The 17,867-nt window shown below is 39.8% G+C and overlaps 1 protein-coding gene across 1 annotated transcript in view; it reads left to right on the forward strand.

Moving 5' to 3' along the window:
* The first annotated feature begins 10,655 nt into the window (after positions 1–10,655).
* LOC147902098 (Nucleic acid-binding proteins superfamily) overlaps positions 10,656–17,867 on the forward strand; it is a 51,952-nt gene continuing 44,740 nt past the window's right edge. The window contains exons 1-5 of the mRNA XM_087375273.1: positions 10,656–11,320; positions 11,634–11,793; positions 15,999–16,057; positions 16,530–16,689; positions 17,476–17,596. Coding sequence (XP_087231399.1) covers positions 10,997–11,320; positions 11,634–11,793; positions 15,999–16,057; positions 16,530–16,689; positions 17,476–17,596 — 824 coding nt within the window. The 5' untranslated portion in view covers positions 10,656–10,996. The remainder of the gene's footprint in view (positions 11,321–11,633; positions 11,794–15,998; positions 16,058–16,529; positions 16,690–17,475; positions 17,597–17,867) is intronic.

A 17,867-nucleotide genomic window follows, 5' to 3' on the forward strand; every position in this document is an offset into this window, starting at 1 on the left:
CCTAGAGTAAAACAAGGATCAATGCTTGATTTAGCATCTTAGGCCTTATAGTCTCACTTCTCTTTTGCTTGTTGAGTCTCCCAATCCCATTCTATAACTACATGGTCATGTTCTTCTTGGGCTTCTTTATCTACATGGTTTTGTTCTCTGGCTCCATATTCCCATTCATCGCTAGCTTCTCTATTTTGACACTCTTATGTGGCATGAGCTTCCTAGTCCTATTATAAGACCCTTGTAAGAAGAACCTCCATTTTCTGTGTCTACATATACATCATTGCCTAGACCATGGATAGCAAGCCAACTAGTGTATTAGGTGTGGTCGGGTTAGGTGGCCTATGGTGATCTTTGCTGTTTGGATGTGTGAGGATGTCTTTGCGATCGGGAGGATGGTCCTTTGCATGAGGAGGAAGTGGACCATTGTTATCATCCTCATCAATACACTCCTCCTCTTGGCTTGTTTAATCAGCCTTGGTGAATCCAAACATGTTGAGAGCTTAAAGGAAGTCCTCAATATTTACCCCCATTGGGTATCAAGCCAACTCAATGGTCATCACCATTTGGTTGTCACATCCTTTCACACTTTGGACTCTCTTCAAATGATCGTGAGTTGTCAAACACTTTGGACTCTCTTTAGATAATCATGAGTTGTCAAATCCTTTGACAACTCAGTGGTCATCACTATTTGAGTTGTCAAATCCTTTGTCACAGTTTGGACTCTCTTTAGATATTCATGAGTTTGAGTTGAGGGCATTGCTCTTATTAAGCCATGTGGAAAGTTTTGTGCTATAAATTCACATAGACAGTTGCAATATTTGTTCAAGGTATTGAATCCTATGTCAGCTATGATAGGTGCCCAATTAATGGGTATGGATGATAAGATCTCATCTTCTTCTTCATTGCTATCCTTTGACAAGGAGATGATTTGGGCCTAGGCTATCATAGTGTAGATTGTTAGATGTAGTCTTTGTTTAATTTTAAAAAGTGTTGTGGGATTTCTATCGAAAACTCCCCACACAGGATTGGAAAGTCAAAGAGATTGGATTGTGCTCTAGTCATCTAGTTTACTGTAGTAGAATGTTGTTGAACTATGAGGAACCAAATGTCTCAAAATGCTCTACATGGGAGACTGGGTCTCCTTCTTCTAAGAACTTGGTGATTAACTTGGAGATTATGACGAGTTTACTTTTGGAAGGGTTTTGGTCTCTTTCATAAATATTGGAGGTGTGGCCCCCTTCCTAGTGCTTGCACTAGGATCCTCATTGCCTCATCAATAAGTATTATTTATGGAGCAGGCGAAGCTTGAGGATATGACCCTGCTCTATACATTGGTGGTCTCGATGGAGGATTCCATATATTTGGTGGCTGTACAAATGTAGGATTTGAGGATCCTGACCCACTAGGCATTTGCATTATGACTTGGCATTGGTTGGGCCTAATAGGCTAGCTTGGAGGTCATCTGAGGAATGGCATGCTCACCCTAGGTGTAGGCCTATAAGGGCCAATCGTTGGGTATGGCATGCCTTCCATGTTCTATGACCAAGTAGGAAATGATGGAACTTTGGATGTAGGGGGTCTTGTTTGTGGACCTTCAAGATTACTTCTTTGTCCACTTTGTTCTGGAATTTGAAACTCTTGAGGGAGACTGTGGATAAACTCACCCCTATATGACTGGCTTTCATCAAAGGATGGATATGGTTGTAGCTGTTGCTAGTAATTATGATGGGATTGCTAGTAATTATGATGGGACTTAGTTCCCTAAATGTTGATTCCGACATCGATTGTTGGGCTGACACCTGAGGCTCTATTGGCACTTTATTCTACCTAGCAAATGGGTTTAGCATGAATGTTGGTCCAGTTAGTCCAAGTCTACACATGATGTTGGAAAAAGTTTCCCTTAATCTAGTTGCCATAGAGGGGGTAGGGGATTGGGGATCATTAAAGATGGTGCTTGGAGCCAGTAAGGATCTAACATTGGAGGGTTCTTCCATGTCTTTGTCTAGGATCATGGACTCTTCTAAGCTAGAAAGGTCACCTCAGTGGTTCGTGTAAGGCATAAGAACTAAATTTTGAGTTGTTGACCCTAAGGATGTAGAGCTAAGTGGTATTTGCGGCAATATCCTCAGGCTCAAGGTTATGTCCTAGGACTCTTCTTAATCTCAAGTGCACGTGTTGGCCAATACAGCTAAGGTCCCAATTCTAAGTTGATTCCACTTTGATGCAAGGTCAAGGGGTGAGTTGCTAATGCAACAAGTTGATAAAGCAATGACTTGATAAAGCAGTGACTTAATACCGCGATGACTTGATAATTTGGCAACTTGATAATGTGGCGACTTAAAGCAGTGACTTGATAACGCGGTGACTTGATAATCTAGCGACTTGATAACGCAGCGACTTGATAATGCAACGACTTGATAACACATAGAGTTGTTAACACAACGCGATAGTTAAAGCAGTGAGTCATGTAATGCAAAGGGTCAAATATAGCAACAACTTGGATATAGCAATGACTTGATTAATGCAACGAGCTGGAAGTCGTTGTGTTAGCGCTAACACTGTGAGGTGACTTTTGATATGACAACTATCAGTTCATTTATATAACACATGGCAGGTGGTTGGTGAACTATTAGTGGTAGGTGATATCAAAATTAATGCAGCGGGTCACTGCGTTATTAATGTAGTGACATCGATGCGTTATTACAGTGATGACTTGATGACTTGCTGCGTTAATCTTAATGTAGCGACACTTAGGCATGCAGTTTTGGCGACTAGTTTTGGGGATTTTCATGATTTTTATATTTTTGTTCAAGGGTTTTTTGTATGTGGGGCGTGCTAATCTACCTATTCTACCTACTCAATGCAAAAAACAACAAGACATATCAAATTTTGAGGGACAAATGAGGTGTCTTACAAAAAGTGAGAGTTTTTCCCTTCCGAGCACTTCAAAAATCATTCCTAGTATCATTTCTTAGTGCTTTTGTTAGGATTTGCTATCACACCCTTAACAATCATCTAAACTACCTTTCTACAAACTTTGAACACTAAAAACACCAAAACCACTTCAAAATCACTCCAAATGACTTTTCACACCTATCCTACACATACACCTTCCTATACACCAAAAGCCAATAGCTTTTGCTACAATACTTAAGGTTTGGGCAATGGGTAGATAATGAAGGAAGAAAATGAAATGCAAAAGTGCACCTAGAACTTCCTTATAGCGATGTAAAAAATGTGCTCTGGCAGTGACTCATGTGTCATGGGGATCTTGTAGGAAAACGCCGATGGAGTACTCCAAACTACTCTGGGTTAACAATGCAAAGCAAGCCAATGACTATTGTTGTGCCTAGATCAAAGAGCTTGTAATGCAGACATGCATGGTGTGGGAGTTCAGACGCTGGTAGATGGACCAACAAAGCCATAAAGTGGCATGCACAAGACCAAAGAGCTTGCAGTACAAATATGCATGGTGGAGAGTCAAGGTATTGATTGATCGAGCAGCAAAGCCACAAACTGTCATGCTCAGATGCACGAGTAGACAATCAACCAAATGCAAGATGCAAGGCATGACATAACATGTGGACTACAAAAGAATAGATTGATGTGGACAATAAGCTTGTAGATTGGACTAGCAAGTGTGACAACCTACAGAGAGACGCAGTAGAGTAGAGATTGTTAGACCAATGCGGTAGCTATCCCAAGAATAAAAAGTTAACACAAGCAAGCAATTAACAAAGATTATTTTATTAGTTAACATGGACACTACCAAGAGAACAGACACATATAGCTTAAGGAGGGTTGTTGAAGCATATGGTGTGGCAAGCCTATGTGAGACTCACAGACATAGTCCAAAGGAGATATCCCACATACAAAGTGGGTACTCAAGGACGAAGACATATAATGGCCATTACAAATTTAAGCCATACACATGCTCTGATATGTTGAAGTCATCATTACTATACTCCAAATCAGATTTTGTCTTGGAAACTCCCATCACTTGAATAAAGTAGCAAATATGACTTATGACATTGCAATGCCACACATTGCATTAGGGTTTTGACTCAATAACATGCCACATGCAATGTCACTCATATTTTTGCACAACAATCTAGAGACACACCATGAGACCAAACCATGGAGGATGATAAGGAGAGAGGAGCATACCACACGTTATAAATGTACACTACTTATGAACAAAAGTCGACATTTATATAAAACCCATTGTGTATTAAGGGTTATTCACACCCCTGTGTCCTAGGGAAACTTTTTCCTATTTTTCTCATATTACAAATGCATAGTGAATCTCAACACCATTCCTCAAGGTCAACATCATGATGATCATAAGAGATCTCTATAGAAATCATAGGCAAGTCTCCCCTTGATTGAATTTTATGTGATGAGGATGTCAAGATTTTCCTTTGAATTTAAAACTTGAATGAAAATTGGATGCTGAATCACATTGCATGTTGACATATTCCTACATCAAAAATTGTTTTTCAAAAGCATGGTTGACTTGTAGGTTATGGATGTTAATTACTAACTTGTTTACGACTTTGTTGCATTGAGTTGATTACATATGAGTGTATCACCCAAATAGTAGATGTTGCAATCTAGTGGATAGTCCATAAAAATTGATCTATAAGAAAATATGCTACCAAATTAAATGTTGAACTTTGATGTGTTTTTCATTGCATGGATCTTGTAGTGCGTGCATCTCTTTTTCTTGTGATGTTGTCTTCCTAAACCTTCCTGCATAAAACCTTATGTTTTTCTTTCTATATTGCATACTTCCATATGCCTTCATTAAGATAGAGTGTGTTAGTGTCTTCTAACTTTGTTTGCACACATACACTTGTGTGTTTGCATTTGGCCAAAAAACTCATTGTCTTTGTTGAACATTGATCTTTTGCATGGTTTCTCCATGGAATGTCAATATTTTTATTGAATCATAAGATATCTTTTTGAAAGATTTGATTGATTAGAAAGAATTACCTACTTCTGTATTGCTATTATATATTTTCTATCACATTTGCAAACTATTGAAGGCCTTTTATTTGTTCAAATTTTGTTTCTACATCTTCTTGTGCATATACCTATTGAAGTTGAATAATTTGACATATTGATTATGGAAACTTGTGTGTCTCCAAAACTGTAGCTAAAAGTGTATATTTTGATACCTTATGTCTATTTCTATTGATAGACTTGCTCTTGTGCACTTGTTGCATATTCTTCAAAGAGTTGATTGTCAAATTAAAACAGAAATCTGCCATTTTTGACAAATTCTTTGACTTTATTGGGACACTTCTTTCACCCATATCTATAACATTATGTTGATGTATACATCATTAGTAGATAGTCATCCTATGTATACAATGTCATCTTTAGCAAAGATCTCCTTGTAATCCTCAAGCATAGGAGTTCGGAACATGGGGTTTCCTACCTATCTAGAGATACAACAACTAGCCTTTCATGAGTCTCAATTCAAGCCTCTACTTGCATGGTTGGATTTTTGTATGTATTAGAATTTCAACACAAGGTTTAACAAGCATCCTTTCTGGCTATGGTTGCTCTATGCAAAGATGTAAGAATGCGAGGGGCACTCACATATATCACCTTATACTCTCACAAGTCCTAACAATGGGGAAGAGCATAGACGCGGTTGAAAATAGCTTGGATGCTAGATGTTATGGCAATAAACACAAGGATACTCTGTTATGATTGTTAGATGTTAGAAGTAGGCACACATAGGTAGATGTAAGCTTATTTCATTGAGAACAAAGCCCATGATTGGAGCACTAATAGATTATAAAACTTACACTCTACATGGCCATATAAGCATCATTAGCATGCTCTAGATATGACACAATTGTTCATATAAGAAATGTAATCAATTTGATAGTGTATGATCCAAAATGTAGCACTACAATGTGCTCCTCATCATGCTTCAAATGCCACTCGACATTGCTAGTGAACCTATGATATGGATATGTCATTAGGGCATAAAAGCTCTTTATGTATCATTTAGCAGTGAGAAGGAATGATAGAGTCAAAATTCTCAATCTCAAACCACAAAGTGATACACCACAATCAAAATAGTCACAATATGCATAGTCTATGGCTAGAGTATTAACAATGGTAAGGATCCAACCACAACATGGGACTCAAGTATCTTAGATCTCTGAATATGAGCTATCCATTCGTGTGTTGGCATGCAAAATGTGATGCAATATTTTTTTTAATAAAAATGTACCTTTCATGTTTTTTACAAGGAAAGTGTGTATTTTTTGTGCATGTCCTATATCATGATTACAAATGCATATAAAAACACACACACAATTGTGCTTTATTATTGTGTTGATATTATGCATCTTAATTCTATTTGAAATTTGTTACATGAAGGTTGAGGGCCTAGTCTAGGGAGTGGTGCTTGTTCCTACGCACACACGGTATGGTTCTAAGGAACACCATGACTTAGGAATCTAGTATCTTGGCTCTCTCTAATATGAGCTATGCATTTCCCTAGCAAAATGCACATGAAATCCAAACTATCTTATTGTACTCTCTTTGAGCCTAGATGCTCATGAGAAGCAAATCATCTAATTGTACTAAGTAATTCCACCCTTGGGGTACTTCAATTATTGGACATGGTCTGGCATAATTCTCATAAGAAGCAAATCATCCAATTTTACTCTCTTCATTTATTCTATCCTCAAGAGCACTCCAATTTTTTCACATGGTCTATGATTCCCTTGATAGAACATGCATGAGAACCAAGTTGTCTGGTTGTTCTCTCGTATGTCATTCTAGTATTTTAACATGGTCTACAGTTCTCTTGGCAAAACATACATGAGAATCAAATAGTCTTATCGTACTCTCTTAATCATTCTTGTCTTCAGAGCATCTAGTGTTTTAATATGGATTTGATTGGCTTCCAAACTATAGGGGGCACTGTTAGCATGGTCAACATTACAACTAGCATCAATTTTCGAATCGACCATGGACCCTTGAGCTTATTGCAAGAGATAGTTTTGTAGATCCTAGAGGCATTGGTTGGTCATTGAAATACCTCAAAGGCAAAAGAACAATGAAGCCTTCTAACTCTATATTCTAGTTATTGGTATTTTTTTGTTAGAAAGGTAGAGTTATGAGTAAACGTGAGAATATCTTATGTATAATTCTTTCTCAATAAGGAATATGACTAGGTTCATCTTTTCCCAAGCTAGTCCAAAGTTATACTTCCTCTCCCTTTCTCATATTTTTGCTTCAAACTATATTGTTCTCATGCTTGTTCTCTTGTGTGCTCTAATTCAACCTCACTTGCTATTGCATGTTTCTAGTTTCATATGTTGTGCTTGTGCTTATCTATTGCTTGGAAGTTCTTTTTGGTTGCACTTGTCTCTCAAACTTGCACATTTTCCTACTTGATCTTCCTTGGAAGAGTGTGAGGCATTGATGTCAGGAAGCTATAGTGTGAGGATTAGATGTGAGGAAGCTAGTGAGATTTATTTAGACCTTTAACTTTGTAGAAGATACATATTGGTGGCCATAGTTGTCATGTGGGGGAAAGTTAAGCTCTTGAATGGTTTGTTGAGAAACTGATGAATTTTATCAACCTTTGAGATGTGGGTGTCTTTAAAATTATTTGAGTAGAGTGAGGAATTGAGAACGCTAAGGGTTTGAACTAAGGAAAGAGTGTTAGATATAGAAAGAAAGTGTGTGTAGTGCTTGCTTAAGAGAACTGCACTTGGGAAGTGTCTCTTAAGGATGAGTAGCAAGATGAGTTGGCTAATTGAGTAGTAGTGGTGACATCCCAAGAAAGGGCCAACAGTAGTTTAGTTCAACTCTAATGGAGAGGGCTTCGGCATAGTCTTGTAGAACACCCACAAAGACATAGTTAGTTAGGCCCTAGGCTGGGTTAACACTTAGTGCTCACCTAGGTGTGGAAGTGGTTGCATCATTTTTTATAAGCCCACAAAGCCCTTCTCAAATGCTTGGTTTGATAAACCACCTTTTACCGCATAGGCTAGGTATCCCCATGGGCTCAATGGGGTTGTGGGTGTGGTAGGATTTTGGTCTAACTTTCCTCATGGTTTATGTTGATAGGTAGATTTTGAGTACCCCAATTTTGAACTGCTAGTGATAGGAACTAGGTAGAACTAATAATATTGTATATCTTAGGTCATCTTTTGCATGCTAGGACTAGCTAGTTATTTGCATGAAGATAGGAACTGATTGTTTATTGTGGAGTGGTAGATAGGCTAGTGGAGGCATGGAGAAAAGGCATACAGATAGAAAAAGAAGTGGCACCTCCTAAAAAAAGAAGCAACCACTATTTTTACCATAACTTTTGATCCATGAAATAGATAAAAAATACAGATTATAACAGGCAACCTAATTTGTGTTGAAAGGCTGCTCATATTTTGCAGCTAAGATTGGACCTGTGGGAGAAGAGCTTCTAAACATCAGTTAAGATTGGACATGTGGGAGAAGAGCTTCTAAACATCAGCGTTATCTTCTTGTCAGTCATTATGTATGATTGTCTTTGTGGAAAATCAGCTTGAAGGATTGCCCATATTGTGTTTGTAAATGTTGTGCTCTCAGCATAGTACAAACTAGAGAGAGTGGGATGTTGCAAGTGATTGAGATGACGATGAAAAATAGAGGTTATGAGTTCATTTGTGATGCGCTTATTGTGTTTGTGAGTTGAAGGGTTGATATAGCACTTACCCATAGCTCCTTGGTCTCTCTCATCAATGCTATTGGGATAGCTATTCATTGCTATGATGCTCAATGGATGGTGGCTATGGTAGGTTTGGACTAGGAAGGTTTTTACTCTTGGTCTTTTTGGGGCAGACTACACCTTGTGGGGTCCCCCACAATCATATGAATTTATGGTCTTTTAGTATGGAGTCCTTATAGAGAGAAAGGGATGCCATTAGGACCCTTTTTAACATGGAGTTGAGAGATTGGCACTAACCCTATCAAGGCCCTTGGAGGTGGAAGATGTTGTCATGAAGCACAAAGACGAGTGAAGGATAAATCTAGATGCCACTAAGAATGGTATCAATCCTTCGCTAAGTGATTGCACCTACATTGCCTAAGACTAAGTTGCATTAGGTTGAAATAAGGCAATTACCTCTAAGGTACAACCCTAGTTGCGCCAAGTTTGGAGAAAGTGACCACTTAAAATGCAATATTTTCTTAGTTAAAAAAATCTGAAGCCATGAGGTGGTTCATGGAAATAGTGGATTGCCATCATCTAAGGAGATTGCCATGCCATCTCGCTAGCTCAAAAGACCCTCTTGATCTTACTTTAGTTACCTTGACGAGCCAATTGAGTACATGAGGAGGTCCCGAGGTGCTTAGCAAGTGAGTAGTTGACAAGGTCTAGGGTGAGAGAAGAAGATATCACAGAAGGTATCCCCTGTGATGATGGGCCATTTTAAATGGAAGAATCTAATAACTAGTAAGTTAGGAAGTAGACGCAAAAGTAGGCTCATCTACTCCTATTGATAAGATATTACTCCTAATGTCTATAACTCTTCTCAATGTCAATGAACCTATTGACTCTTATAAGGTATCACTTTTAGAATTTAATATGAAAGACCCATAGTTAAAATCATCCATGTTTAAAGGACACAACTTCTTCCATTTGTAAAGGAAATTACTTATAGTCAAATCATCAATCCATCTTAAAAGATGGTCCAACTAGACTAAAGTGTCGTCAAATTAGTAGAGAAAAGTTCCTTCCAACTGTAAGCAGTTGGTATAAAGGATGCTAAGACTAGTGATAGCGCATCATCAAGATGTATAAGATGCTTCTCGCATTTGCCAGTTGTGCCCCACTAGGAGCTAGTTTGAAGTGGCCCATGATGGTTGCAATGCTATACCCTCTTTTTGCCTAGCTTTGCAGTGCCAGCCCAACATCTTCTTTTAAACACTTGCTAGCATGGCATTGCAACGCCCAAGCATTGTGATTGGCTGTGAGACTTTGATCTCTAACTGATTGGCTAAGGTGGGTTCCACACCCCATTTGAATGCACACAAAGATATTCGAATGGGTTTCACACCCATTCGAATGCCCGCAAAGATATTCAATCGAAAATGCCGTTGGAGTGGTTGAAACTTTCACATGTGGGTGGATGCCGTGTGGAGTTGGGTGGTGTCCGAGTCACGCCCAAGCAAAAATGAAATCTGGGGTGGCCTCATTGTGCCGCCCAAGATAGCGTGTGGAGAAAATCGACCAATCAGCAACACTTGGTGGCAATAGGTGAGATGTCAAGCCAAGCCCACTTGGTTGATGTATGAAGCATCTACCAATAGACCAGCTCACCTTGGTGAAAAAAATGACACTGCGGTGATGATATATTGCAATCTACAACAGACCAACTCTGCTTGGAGAAAAAAATGACGTTGGAGTTATAATACATGCATCTCATCCAACGGGCGACGAACGGACGAACGGAAGGATGCCTTCATCTTTGAAAACATCCCCCTGCCCAGGCATCAAGAGTGGGGGGGGGGAGTGTGAAAAACCCCCTAAAACCTGCAAAATCATAGGTGAGGTCTCATAAATCCTCTCAAATCTTCATTGGGAAGTGTTTGTGCAACATCTTTGGATGTGTTTACTTTTGTGGATTGAATGATTTTGTGGCTACTATTGAAGTCTAAGTTTGTAAGGCTGCCTGGCTTGCTGCCATGCATAAATTCTCACAATCTCTCCTTTCTCTATCCATCGATTTTGGGTCTCGATTCCTCCGATTCCGATCGGTTTTTACGTCCAACAATTCGTTTTTGCTTCGTTTCCTTTCTGGGTTCCGTCCAAAAATTCGTTTTCGCTGTCATCATCCTTTCGTTGTGGATTTCCTTCAGAGCTTGTGCGAGCTCTAGATTCTGGCTCGTAAAGTTCCACTTCTGATCAATTGTTCCCACTTCTGAAACAATTTTGAGCAATTAGCGTTTCTAGATTGCTCCCCCGCGATACGTATTTGCCGCTATAATGTGGGCTTCTGGACTATCCCATACATGCTGCTTCCGCATCCTTCCAAACAAAGCGAGCTTTTCTCCTTTTGCACCATCGCTCTCGGCCTTTCATTTGGCTATTTCAGACCCCGAATCGAGAATTCCAAGCTCGTTTCTTTACACCTTGTCTCCTGGAAACAAAACCGCGTCCATCAGGGAAAAAGAATACCCAAGATTGGTGGTGAAGGCCACAGCGAAAACTGAGAAGCTTAATGAGGAGAAAGAAGAAGTCAGCACTGGTTCCAACAATGTGGCCAAAGCAGCCACCATCGATCCCAAAGAAGCAGCGAAACTTGCTCGGGTACGTTACGATAGCTCTAATTCTTGTCGAGGGAGTACTTCATTCAATGAACGATTGTGAGAAGCACAAGGGGTCATCTGAGGTTGCTATTTGAAATATGAACCAAAGATCCTGGGTACCTTGTACGAGAGAATGTGGCAGGAGCGATACAAGAGCAGTCTGTTTCTTTGAAGTTCCTGCGAGCCCTCTTCCCCTTTTCCCTTTGCTTGTGAGTGCAAGGACTAGAGAGACACACCTTTCTACGCATGGGTTGGGCGAATGTCATTCACTGGAGGCAGTTCTTGATCCATATGTATGTCTTGTGAAGGATTAGAGAGCCCAGGACTGGGAAAGAGCGTTACAATTTAAAGAAACTGGTTCCTTGCAAGCAGTGAAAGTGGAAGCTTGCAACAGCGGAGGTTTAGTGGTGCGCCTCGGTTCACTTGCGGGTTTTTTGCCTTTCTCGCAAATGAGTGCTTCTCATACCCCAAAAGGTGATCCAGCCCTGGTGTTTAATTTCATGCGTCTCTCGTATGAATGGTTTTTGTGTGTTTCATTATGTTTATGTTTGGTATAAAAGAGACGCACTCGTTAAAAGAACAATTTGTTTTTTACAATCCCTCTAATAACTGCACTGATAACAAGGGAATAAAAGAAAGCGATAGCCAATCGCCTTACACTTGAAACTCTACTGTGCTAATTACTAGAAGCCCGCTAGAAAAAAGTTTCCTAGCTCTATGCTCCAGTATCCTCGTTCATGAATGCGGGGCCGCAAATGAGATTAGACGTTACTCTGAAGGTTATTGGCTTTTCGAAATCATACTGGGAAAATATTACTAAAATCTAGTATCTTTGATAAACTCCATTCAATCGAACGACGTGGAATTTGCAAATAGTAAAATTGCTAAATCGAGTCTCTTTGGTAAGGTCCATTCGATCAAAGGACGTCTGCACCAAAGGTCCATTCGATCAAAGGACGTCTGCGTGTCGTGCTTGTGTCATGCCCATATTGGCTCTCACATAATCCTCAAGTAGTTTGCTCATCTACACTTCCCATCTACCTATTCTTAACCTCAACAAATTATTCCATATATATATAACTTGACCTAAGGAGAAATGTTGAATCAAATTAATTCAAATAATCTCCATTCAATCAAACTGCGTGGGTGTGATTCGTTGTTTCAAGGTCCCACCTAATGTTTCCTTCCCATCTACCTATTCTGAGGACCTCAATCCCAACCAATTATTCCATGTAACTAGAACGTAATTGAAAATGCCTTCATTTTTCAATGGAGAAACGCAATTGATTTCTTAGGTGAAAAGGTGGCGATAGCCTAATTACGCTAAGGTCAAAGAGAGAGCTTCAAAATTTCATACAAAGGGGGGACTTGAACTGAAGGCATCGTCTACCCACTCATATGGTCTTTCCACTCCAGGCCGTTGAAGTTGCTTAGAAGAAGATGACTAGACATTTCCTACGAAAGGAGAAAAGTGCAATCTTTGCCATATAGCTAAGTCGTCATATAGCCATAGTTATCAGAGAACGGGAATGTTGGATGCTATGTTTTGGGAAGGTGGAATGTGGACGCAGAACAAGAATGCCATGTCATATGACAATCATACAATAGAAAATGTACCAGAATATGACTTTTTCCAGCACTGAACTTTCCATTTCAGCTTTAAACTTTGAAAAATGCCCCATAGAAAATTGAATTGCGTCATGCCATAGATGATGGATGAGATTCTATAGCTCATAGAGCATCTAAATCTGCAAGATAAGAAGAAAGGAGGCCATGTCCCAGAAGTAACAGCCCATGTAATACACGGTCTGCATCTTAGCCATATGTACTTGATGGGATTCAATTCTGCTCCGTGTTCAATCTCCCTGTCTACAAAGTTGTTGTGAACAGGGGCTCACACGAGGGAGGAGTGTATGATGGGCATAATGCTGTAACTTCCTTCACCATATCAATGGATTGTGGGCCTTTGCTGTCATATGCATCTACTTTTGGCCTCCTCCCAGCCTCCTCCCAGGATGTCATGACAGAAACTGAATAGAAAAGAGAGAGCAAACTACAACACACAAACTGAACTGAGAGACAGGGAAAAGCCCTCTGCAATGCTGGGCAAAACCTCCAACAAATGTGGTACAAGAGATGATGCAACAAGTGAGGGGCAGGAAGCGGAGGGGGGGTGTGGTGGGGCTATATATAGGCACTCCACTCCCCCCAGTCGGCTGGCTATACAGGCCAACCAGCTGCCCTATATGGGCCAACTGGCATGCTCTAGGTAGGCGGACTCCTGCCCTAGATGGGCCACCCAGGTCTGCCATATGAAGGGCTAGATACACAGCCATATAAGGGACTGACCCCCCCCTTCCTATAGGGCCGACTGAACAGCCAGTAGGGGGCCGACCAGCAGGTCGGTCCTCCCTGCATCTGGCCCTGGTGTGCTGTCCTAGGAACACGACCAAACAGGTCGGGTCCAGCCAAGGGGTGGCCACACAGGCCCCGTTAAGGCTCAGCAGAGGGGCTGGAATCCCGCCAAGTTTGATTTGAAATTGCTATTGTACTTTGGTTCATCTACCTCAACAAGATTTGCAGCCCTCTCAATGGTTTGGTCTTGTGAGCTCTCACATTGTATGTAGAATGAGGGTGCAATTCTTGAATACAATGCAGCAATTTTCCTCTATCAGGGAATTCGGAAGACGTATGTGCTTTTGAAAAACAATTCTTTTGGCTTGGAATAGATAAGAATGTTCAAGATTATGTATTGAAGTGCCAAAAATGCCAGGTCAATAAGGTTGAACGCCTTAAGGTAGGAGGTCAGAGGAGATATGACTTTGTGTGGGTAAATGTGGATCAGTGTTAAAGATGGCTCACTTTATTCCAACCGATGAAGAGGTTAAAACTCCAGAATTAGCAAGGCTATTTGTGGAGCATATTTACAGATTGTATGGGCTACTAGCCGCCGGTATTGATAGTGACCGAGATAGCAAATTTAGCAGCCATGTTTGGATGTGTTTATGAGGCTAGAAACTACATTGAATATGAGCACCATGGATCATCCATAGAGTGGTGGTCAAATTGAAAGGGTGGTAAGTAAAAGGCAAACTAATTGGGAACAGTAATTGCCCATATTAGAATTTGCATATAATAGTGCCAAGCATTTAGCTACAAGTTTTAGTCTATTCATGATGATGTATGGGTTTCAACCTAGAGTCCCAATTGCAATGGGAAGAGAAGATTCAAGCAACTAAAGACTTTCTTGAGGATATGAATCAGATGCGCTAAAGATAGCATTAGAAAGGCTTAAGATAGAGCAAGAAGCTATGCAAACCCACACTGTAGAAGGTTGGAGTTTGAAGTAAATGATAAAATCCGTTGTAGGGTGCCCAAATCTTCAGAATCCCTGAAGACATGTGAATATCTAAAGTTGTCTCCTAGGTATTGTGGACCATTCATAATACTTATGAGAATACTTACAAATTAGCCTTACCAGAGGGATGTAGAGTACATCCAGTTTTTCATGTAAGTAGGCTAAAAAAGAAGTTAGGAGATGATGACAATGTCATTGGAAATGAAGTTCTAGTTGAACTCATTGAGTCTGCTACTTTACCATATGAACCAAAAAGGGTTTTAGATAGATAAGAAAAAAAGAACAAGACAAACAATATATCAAGAATGTCTGGTTAAGTGGAAAGATAGACCAGAAGAGAGCTCAACATTGAAAAAGGTAAGCAAAAATCTAAAGGAGGTTCCCAATTTTGTTGCGAGGACATAAACCATTCTGAAGGAAATGTTATGTCAGCCGATTGTAGCCACTACCACAAAAATCCCACCTATACCCACCAAACCCCTTGGATTAGAGGAAGATGGGCTTATCAAACATGATTGGATCCAATGTTGTCAAACCTTTGAATTAGGGACCCAAATATGTCTGGTTAAAAAAAGCTTGACGAATTCTTTGAGGAACAATTTTTGATCTAGTGTGCAAAGCTCAAGATTATTTTGCATGGGTTTTTCTTGAAGCGGATTTTAGTTTCCTTATCTTCTTTGCGGTGGGGGCGATTTGATTGTGTAAAACTTGCTTGTCTGTTAGGAAACCATTCCTTGCTTTTGAATTCCTAGTCTTTTGAGTCTAACTAGGGAAAGAGTTACATTATGAGTACCTTGGTAAGTTATAGGCAAGGTGATATGACCTTCTATCTGCCAGCCAACTCGTTATTAGAAGGATTCTGCTCTACTGACTGGCTGCTCAAGAGAGCTCTTTTACTTTACTTGCTGTGGCTTTGGCCCTTGGGCTTTTGTGAGATGTCCCTGCTGGGATGGGACTAAGTTTCTGATGCGTGTTCATATGGTGTTCTCCTTCCGTGATTCACATGAGATGTTAACGAACATTTAGGTTATGATTTGGTGCTCGTGAGTATTGACATCCACCTACCGTGATTTGCCTGCTTAAAAGTATTCCATCCATTATCCTTCTCTTTTTGGCATTTTGAAAGCTTTATGAGGTTACTTGTATGATTTAATGCTGGCCTTTTGTTCCAACAATGGAGCACTGAAACTTGCTTTGACAATGTTAAAAGATTGCTACCTCTAACCTTTTGTGGTATTCAAACTAGCTCATTGAAAAGATTTTCATATGCTAATGAGATTTCTGCAAGTGATAATTAGCTAAACGTGTGTGTGGTTTGCAGATGGCAAAACAATGGTAGATGTAGGGAAGGACTTAATCGGGAAAAACTTATCAGTCAAGGTAATACTTCGAATCTTATTATTATTTTGTACTATTTTTTCCACCGCATAGGACTTGTACAAAGTTTGAATGATCTTATTCAAAGACTGAAGCATGCATTTATGATTAGCAAGACAAGCTTGTGCATCTGTTTGTAAACATCTGGAATTGTGATTCTAACGGCATTTATTCAGCTGATTTGATTCATCGATGAATGTTTGGATCTTATGCTTTGAGTTGCTGAAACTTTGTTGCTACGTGAGACTTTCAGTCTTCAAATGGGTACTTGTGTTCATGGTTGATACTGCTTCTGTTTTGGATATTTGACTTCTGTGATTAAAGATAGTGTGCTTCATAGTGAGTGAGTATTCGGAAATTGTGCAAAGAACTAATGGGAGCAGCTGTCACATGCCTCAGGTAAAAGAACTAATTAAGGAGCGTCCCTTTTTTAATGTATGTGAATTGGCTGCTTTAACATCAATGGATTGTGCAGGTTATTGATGTCAACAAAGATGAGAAAAGGCTAGTTTTTTCAGAAAAGCAGGCAGTGTGGTTACAAAGTGTTCAACAGATAAAAGAAGGAGACGTTTTTGAAGGGAGAGTCAACTACATTACAGACTTTGGTGCCTTTATAGACCTTCGCTTCCCAGATGGTTGGTGCACGCCATCTCTCACTCTCAATGCTTCTACGGTCCTCTAGTCTTGTTCCTCTTTTACCTCACCATAAACCTTGGTCAAACAATGAACTTGACTTCAATTGTCAGAATTGTGGAAAGAGAAATAGTGCTTTAAGGAGGTTGATTTTCAAAGAGAAAGCTATACTTTTTGAGAATACCACTAATTAGGAAAGGTTTGGCTTTTGTAATGACTGGTATACAACACTTCCTTGCATTAAAAATCTTGATTCTCCATGCAGTGCTTGCTTGTGGCTATATTTCTTAATACCAAAGGATCAGAGTTTCTATAAACCCTGGTCAAATAGTGAACTCGGGTTATACTTCCAGAGATGTGAAACAGAAATAGAACTTTTGAAAGCAAGCTGATTTTCAAGGAGGAAAGTTATACGCTCTCCTTATTTCCTTGTTTGTTTTTCTCTTTCTTATAAAACTCTACATCATGCACACTTAATACCCTTCACACATTAATTATCTCAGATTGGGATCTGTCAAGCCCCATGTGCCACCATGCCGAAACCCCTGACCCGTCTTTGTCCTTTGTTCTCAAAAGAAATCCAAAATGTCGTAGAAATTTAACTTCTTTTTCTGTTGAACTCATGACTCTTGATGGATTTCTCTTAACACTTAAGAAGATCTAAGGATATCTGATATTTGCTAGTCTTAATTCAGGTCCAACATTCCAGCAGCATATAGACATGTATATAGCAGAAAATTTTGGATTTTGATTGGGTTTCCAATACGCTTCCTGAATGCTTTTTCCAGGTACATATCCTGTGACAGGTCTCGTTCATGTCTCAGAACTTTCATGGGATCCTGTCTCTGACCCACGAGATGTTGTTCAGGAGGGCCAAGATGTGCAGGTCAAACTGACTAACATGGATATGTAAGTATAATCATCTTATTTTCTTGCAATATTGTAGTGGACATTTGTTAAAGTCAAGGAGGCAGAAAGCCCAAATGACTTGCCAATGTAAAACAACAAATTTCTGAAATAAGTTGCAGCTGTCAGAAACAGTATTCTGTGTTCCCAAGCATATCTTTTTATATAGAAAAAGCCTTGAACAATAGAGGCGGCAGCACACTAAAATGAGCATTGCTGAAAGCTACACTGAAAAACAAAGGAAAATACATACAAGATGTGTCGGGAGAACAAA

Source organism: Dipteris shenzhenensis, chromosome 5 (assembly GCF_047967505.1).
Source record: "Dipteris shenzhenensis isolate YYH24624 ecotype China chromosome 5, Dip_SZ_1.0, whole genome shotgun sequence".
Lineage (NCBI taxonomy): Eukaryota > Viridiplantae > Streptophyta > Polypodiopsida > Gleicheniales > Dipteridaceae > Dipteris > Dipteris shenzhenensis.